General features: G+C 38.4%; 1 protein-coding gene across 5 annotated transcripts in view; it reads left to right on the forward strand.

Annotated features, from left to right (window-relative positions):
• Positions 1-1,745: 1,745 nt before the first annotated feature.
• The window catches only part of SMAD2 (SMAD family member 2), a 36,866-nt gene continuing 30,859 nt past the window's right edge, over positions 1,746-7,752 (forward strand). For 2 of the 5 annotated variants that reach the window (XM_023750858.1, XM_023750859.1), the window contains exon 1: positions 1,747-2,113. In XM_023750858.1, the coding sequence (XP_023606626.1) occupies positions 1,878-2,113 (236 nt within the window). In that variant the 5' untranslated portion in view covers positions 1,747-1,877. Of the gene's footprint in view, positions 2,114-7,752 lie in introns of all 5 variants that reach the window. The other 3 variants (XM_023750857.1, XM_014452535.2, XM_006085116.3) reach the window with 3 other exon arrangements.

Consider the following 7,752-nt stretch of genomic DNA (forward strand, 5'->3'; position numbering starts at 1 on the left):
GTGTGTGTGTGTGTACTACCTTCTCCTATTATACATACTCAATACTTATGATAAAGTTTATAAATTAGACATAGTAAGAGATTAACAATAACAAGTAATCAAATAGAACAATTATAACAATATATTATAATAAAAGTTATATGAATGTGGTTTCTTTATCTTTCTCTTTCTCTCTTTCTGATAACTGATCTAATAACCTAGATAGCTATTAAGTGACCAGGGGGTGGGGACAGTATTCATTGTGGATATTCTGGAGAGAGGGATGATTCACATCCTGGGTGGGATAGAGTGGGACAGTGCTACATTTTCTCACACTACTGAGAATGGCATGCAACCTAAAATTTATGAATTGTTTATTTCTGGAATCGTGTATCTAATAATTTTGGATTACTGTTGACTGTGGGTAACTGAAATCCTGGAAAGTGAAACTGCAGATGGGGTCTGAGGGGTTGGGGTGGGGTGGTTAGGGAGACTACTATACTGAGTTATAAATAGCAAGATTAAATAAAAGTTTTAAGATTTTAAAAACTTGTATCTTGGTGTGAGAAGAGCAATTATATTTGACTATACTCACTATGCACATTATTACTTAAAAATGAAAATATATTTTTTAGAAGAAGCTTAATTAAAAATCTTCTGAAGGGATGTAAAAGTGAACCAAAGAGGGAGAGATAGAAACATCAATGATGAGAGAGAATCATTGATTGGCTGCCTACTGGAGATCAAGCCTGCAACCCAGGGCATGTGCCCTGACTGGGAATGGAACCGTGACCTCCTAGTTCATAGATTGATACTCAACCACTGAACCACACAGGCCAGGTCCCAAACCTTTTCTTTATATCTCTGTCTACCTTTCTTTCTTTACTAGAGGCCTGGTGCACGACAATTGTGCACTGGGGGTGGGGGGGTCCCTCAGCCTGGCCTGCACCCTCATGCAGTCCAGGACCCCTCAGCAGGGAGCGGGCCTAAGCCGGCAGACGGACATCCCCCGAGGGGTCCTTTAGCGCTGCTGCGGAAGTGGGAGAGGCTCCCGCTACCACTGCTGCGCTCCCTGTGGGAGCGCTGCTCAGCCAGAAGCCGGGCTCGTGGGTCCTTAGTACTGCCTCATAGGCAGGAGAGGCTACTGCCACTGTGCTCACCAGCCATGAGCCCAGCTTCTGGCTGAGCTGCGCGCCCCCTGTGGGAGCGCATTGACCACCAGGGGCAGCTCCTGCGGTGAGCGTCTCCCGCCTGGTGGTCAGTGCACATCATAGCAACCGGTCGTTCTGCCATTTGGTCAATTTGCATATTAGTGTTTTATTATATAGGATTCTTGTTATATATTTTACACTTTCCCTTCTTATAACTTTAGATTTTGTTTCATGATACCAAGTCAGTTATGAAAATTCAAAACTTCGGGGAGAGTGGGCTTGTAAATTTTTAAAAAATATTTTTGTGAAATGTTTTGAAAATTAGATTGAAGTTCTAAAAAGTGAGAAAAAGCTTTTCTTTTGGTGAAAGTATTTTGATTATTGACACTATTAAAAGTTAATATAGTATTAATAGTGATTAACTGGTCTAGTATTGATAAATATTTTATTTGTAAAATTATTATATTTACTCACTTATAACATTGTGTCTTTTGTAAAAGGGTTTATTTCCATAATTTGTTTAAATTAGTTAAGATATTTTAATGGGTGAAGAAGAGAACTTCTGAAAAATCTGTTGTGAAAGTAGTAATTTGAATTTCTATCTCATTTTGTAATTTGCTTTTGATACCATGTTGAAATAATTACTTGATTTTAAAGTTCCCCTCTAAATTACCTTTTCCATATCTTTTCTAGGTTAGATAAAGGAAGGCTATTTCCTTAGTGTGGATTGCTGCCTTTAGTAAGAATATGTCGTCCATCTTGCCATTCACTCCACCAGTTGTGAAGAGACTGCTGGGATGGAAGAAATCAGCTGGTGGATCCGGAGGAGCAGGTGGAGGAGAGCAGAATGGACAGGAAGAAAAGTGGTGTGAGAAAGCAGTTAAAAGTTTGGTGAAGAAGCTAAAGAAAACAGGACGATTAGATGAGCTTGAGAAAGCTATCACCACTCAAAATTGTAATACTAAATGTGTCACCATACCAAGGTAAGTGTTGTCAGATCAGAAATTTGATGGTCATCCTGTTGAAAATTGCTTAAAGGAATCTGAAGGAGAATTATTGAAATTTTGTTACTTTCAAGACACCTGTAAATAGTAATTACTAAAATAGGACAGCTATTTTTAGTCTGTTGTATTAATTTTGTTGTACTCTTTAGACTTACTTTACAAGTCATTTTCTTGAACAGTGAGGTTTAATCAAGCAAAATAAAATACTTCCATTATATTAAGTTTTATCTTCACTGTCTTCATTTGCCTTTGTTGCCTAAATGCTTCCATGGGTTTTATCTAATTTCTGTGATTGAATGACATTTGAGTAAAGATTCAGTGCTTTTCTATCTCTGGTGCAGTACTGCTAGACACATTTCTTCCCCCTTGGTTAAAACTTCACTCAGTAAGGAGTTGAAAGAGGCTACTACCATTTACTACCATTGTGTTGAATTTTATGTATTATTTTGTTTGAGTTGTAGTGTTACTTCTAAAAGATTACAGTATGTAAGGCAGCTTCTTAGATGTTAGACATGTCTTGAAGACCTACCTCTTGTATTGGAAGGACCCATTACTTATCTAATAAGAGGTCAAGTTTTAGTATCAATTTAATAATTTATAGATAAGTACCACTGTGAGAAATACTGTTTGTTTTTTAAATAATGTAGTAGATGTTTTTTAAGTGTTTCATTCCTTTTTATGTACGTTACAGGGCTTTTGGGAGTGTCTGCATAAAAGGATTGTTTGCCGTGTCATGCACATGGGCTGGCATATGGGTATAGCACATGAAACCATTCCACTTGACATGTTTTCAATAAGCTTTTGGAAATACACTCTGGGTGCTTGTTGATAATAGATCCAGTAACACCCAGCCTATCTACTTGCAAATACTAAGAGTAGAATGTTTCCTTCCTGTTTGGTAGATTATTTATTCATTTCTTTTACCTTGTTTCATGTATATTTTAAATAAGAGTCATTTTTCTTGTTTTATTCTTTTGTTTTACAAACACTTATGAGTACCTGATGTGTGCAAGGTACTTTTTCTAGGCACATGGAGATACAGTGATGAACAAAACACCGAGTTTCTGCCCTCTTGAGGAATTGATATATACAATAAATAAGTGGAAAATATAATTTGGTAATGAGTGCAAAAAAGACAATGATTGAAGGATAAAAAAAGCCGCTTTGGATTGGATTGTGATGTTTTAACCTAAGCTTTGAGAAGTACCAAGCTAGCTGAGGATTGCGTCTTCTAGGCAGAGGAAAGAGTTGGTGTAAAGACTCTGAGATGGAAAATTATTGTAATGGGGCCCCGTAGAGTTGGAGTAATACAGAATGAGTACAAAACTTGGAAGGAGTCAGATCATATAGTGCATTGTAAGGCACTGTGGGAGTTTGAATTTTAGTATAAAATTAATAGAAAGCATATCAGGATTTTAATGGATTTCTAAAATTTAAATCCACTTTTAGAGGATTTTTTACATACACTTTTACAAAGACTGCTGGGGACATGGTGGTCAGGATTGTGGTGTTTGTGTGTGTGTGTGTGTGTGTGTGTGTGTGTGTGTGTGTGTTTTAAAATGAATGGTGGGTCTGGAAGCAGAGAAATTAGGAGGCTATTATAGGAATCTAAATGAGATTCGGCAGGCTGGACTGGCGCGGTGGCTGAGCATATGTGAAGTGAATGAATTTGGCACGTATTTTGGAATTACAACTGATAGGACTTGCTAATGAATTGGCTAAGAATAAGTCAAGCTATGTTTGTTAAGTTTTCATTGTGTAGCACCCAGCATTTCAATTCAGTAACCATTTTTCAAATAGCCACTACATGTATGATAGGCTCTTCCTCATTGGAGTTAAAATATAATTTCTACACTTGAGCCACTTTCTGTTAAGGGAGACAAACTTTAAAAATACAAAAAAAAGATAATTTTGTGCAGTAGGTGTTATGAAAGATGTTTGCTCAGGGAGCTATGTCCAAAGGAGGGGAACTTTGCCTACTTTGTGGCTTGTGGAAAGTTTTCTTCTGGAGGAAGATTGGTGCCTGGATTGAATTTTGATGGATGTAAGGGAGGAATTTAGTTGGAAGAATCCCAATTCATCCAGAGTAGCACTGTGGTATTGAGAGTGTGGTGGTAGGGAAGGGCTGGTGAAGGGTTCTAAGTTAGTTTGTGTCCTGGGAGTGTAAAGTGGGAGCGGGGACATGGCAGGAGTGAGTTTATGTATGTGTTTATAAGGAACTACACTGCGTGGAGGAGTTTACACTGCACCTGAATATGGTTGGGTGAGGGTGGATTCATTGAAGAGTCTTAGGTAAAGAAGACTCAGAAATTAGATTAATTTTAAGTATAGCATCTGGCTGCAGTGAGGAAAATGGTTGTGAGACTGTCAAGAGTGGAGGCAGTTAGAGTATGTTGTCTCCCTCATCAAAGGGATGTGATCCAGAAGGCATGGAGCCATATTTTTGCCCAGCTTCATCTAAGGCTCAAATTGCCTTTGCTTAGAGATTATTGACAGAGCAGAGCCTGAGAGTAAGGTTATGCAATCCTGTCTTTTAAGAAAGCATAGTAAGTAGCAACCTACTGATTAAAATTCACAGACATGGATATTTAAACTGTGGAGGTCAACTTAGATCTCTCTTCCTTACTTTCGATTCTACTTTTTGTAGCCTTTTAGGGACTTTTTCATATTCTAGGCTACTTCATCATTAAAAGGTATTTTTCTACCCTTTAACTCTATGAAAGCAAAGTGGTGGTTGTCCTTTACATTATCTTGTGTTTTACCATCAAAAGTTCCTTGAAGCTTAGAAACTTGCTTGTCTAACTTTGTGTTACCTTTATATTGTAGAAATGTAGATTTGTTAATATTGCCTGTGTCTATCAAAAAATTTAAGCTTCTTACACTATAGTTTGGTGCCATATATTTTATAAAGTTTGCTTTGTTTTCAGTAGTATAATAGTTATATTATGTTAGATGATTAGTGATTTATTAACTACTAAATGTCTTTAAAGATAATTGTAGACTGTAAAGGGGAGGGAATGGGGTGAAAAAGGTATATTATGGATAAATCCAAACCATAGTTTAAACAAAATTATTTAAAATGTGATGGCAAATGGATTTAATGTAAGCTTATTTACTTAAAATTGCAAGTAAGTTGTTAATAAAATATCTCAAGGTTTTACAAAACTTATCAAAAAAGAGTTTGCTATCTCTAGAAGTTAGCCCTGAGAGGAGCAATCTCTCTTAATCCCAAATGTCAGAGTATCAAGGATAATAAAATAATAGTCATTACATTCTCCTATACAAGTTTGAAATTTAAGCCATCATTTTGCAGAAGTGTACCTTGAAAAATGTAGGCTCTTAAGCCAGCCAGATTCAAATCCTGGCTCTTATCTCAATAGCTCTGTGACTGAGTTATTTTATTTCTTTATTTGAAAATAGCAGTCATGTTAATTCACTTTAGGTTGATGTGAGTATGGATCACATAATACATGTAAAGCACTTTGAATGGTTCCAGGTACATAACAAAAGCTTAAAATAAGTTTGGAAATTTTGAGGTAAGTTTCCTGTAGCCAATGAAAATTTAATTGTTTACTTCTATCTTTGCTAATTTGTTAAGGACAGGGTTGTTCCCAAAGCTTCTTTCTTGGTGAGGGAAGGTATAAAAAACTATCTGAAGGTAGGCATATTCTTGTTTTCCATTCCCCATCCTTCAGCTGTATAGTGGTGAGGAAGTACACAGACATAGATATAGGACATGTAATTATAGAGATTTCCTTTTATTATCATGATCGGCTCTTGATTTCTGAATTATTTAGTCATATCTAAAATGAAAGTACTGTTTTGTTGTAAGTAGAAATAATTATGGATGAGTAGTTACAAATTACTTTGTAGATGGGTCATATTTCATGAATACATTAGTAAAAAAGAGCTGAAGACTCAAATGAAGTTTCTTTTGTGTATACCATTCTGTTAATTTATTAACCCCTTTAATTTTACTCAGTGTTCAGCATGTTTTATAATCTTTCCACAGTGACAACCTAGATTCTTGCTCCTTTTGATTTGTAGAAGAAATATACTCTTTAGGCTAGAAGGTCATGAAAAATAATAAATTATTAAGATGTAATTGCTGTCTTAAATCATGCAAATATGGCAGGAACAGGGGCACTTTTTAAATGATTTATATGATTCTATGGTATGAGCCTTCAAAGCCAGTGTTACTTTCTTTAACTTAGTTCTTCTCATTGCTTCTTTTTCATATCCTGATAACAAGTACATGAATACATATACATGTCCTTAATACAGAAAGAATGTCAATTAACAAACATAATGTCTGTTTGGACCAAAGTGCAAAATGTTAATGTAGATGTGTGTGTAAAATACCATGCATGTAATAGTTGGTAAATTGTACACTAGATTTAAAGTTTTAACTTCAGTTTTCAAAAGTCAGTTTATTAGCTGAAAAAAAGCTTTAATATGTTAATTTTACTGATACTGTAAAAGTGATACTAGAGAAATTCTGTATGGATTTCTGCCAGGTTTACTACCAAGCCATCTGGTTAGTCCATGATTAATTAATACACCGTAGGCCATACAGACTTCTTTGGCATATTAGTATCCTGATAATTTTAATAGCTATTCCAACCAGAATTTTTTTTTTTTAATTCAGTCTATGTAAGCAAGAAAGTTACAGAGTTGATAGGGGATAATCTGCCTTTAAGAAATTACGTTCTATACAGACTAGAGGCCCGGTGCATGAAATTTGTGCACGGGGGGGGGGGGGGGGGTCCGTCAGTTCAGCCTGCACCCTCTCCAATCTGGGACCCCTCGAGGGATGTCCGACTGCCCTCTCACAACCCAGGACTGCTGGCTCCCAACCACTCGCCTGCCTGCCTACCTGATTGCCCCTAACCCTTCTGCCTGCCAACCTTATCACTCCCTAACCTCTCCCTGCCAGCCTGATCGATGCCTAACTATTCCCCTGCCAGCCCGATGTTCCCAACTGCCCTCCCCTGCAGGCCTGGTCCGCCCCAACTGCCCTCCTCTGAAGGCCTGGTCACCCTCAGCTGCCTTCCCCTGCAGGCCTGGTCCCCCAACAACGGCCTTCCCATGCCGGCCTGGTCACCCCTAACTGCCCTCCCCTGCAGGCCTGGTTGCCCCCAACTGCCCTCCCCTGTCGGCCATCTTGTGGTGGCTATCTTGTGTGTTTGAGTGATGGTCAATTTGCATACTGGTCATGACTAATTAGCATATCAGGGCTAATTAGCATATCCCTCTCTTATTGTATTGGAGTGATGGTCAGTTTGCATGCTGGTCATGCCTGATTAGCATATTCAGGCTGATTAGCATATCCAGGCTAATTAGCATATCCCTCTCTTATTATATACTAGAGGCCTGGTGCACAAAAATTTGTGCACTGGCGGGGGGGGGCCCTCAGCCCGGCCTATGCCCTCTTGCAGTGTGGGACCCCTCGGAGGATGTCCACCTGCTGGCTTAGGCCTGCTCCCCAGGGGATTGGGCCTAAAATGGCAATCAGACATCCCTCTGGCAGCCAGGCAGGCCTTGGGGCATGTCCACTTGCCAGTGGGGAGCAGGCCTAAGCTGCAGTCGAATATCCTTAGCGCTGCTGAGGAGGTGGG

This window comes from Myotis lucifugus, unplaced genomic scaffold (assembly GCF_000147115.1).
Source record: "Myotis lucifugus unplaced genomic scaffold, Myoluc2.0 scaffold_16, whole genome shotgun sequence".
Taxonomy (NCBI): domain Eukaryota; kingdom Metazoa; phylum Chordata; class Mammalia; order Chiroptera; family Vespertilionidae; genus Myotis; species Myotis lucifugus.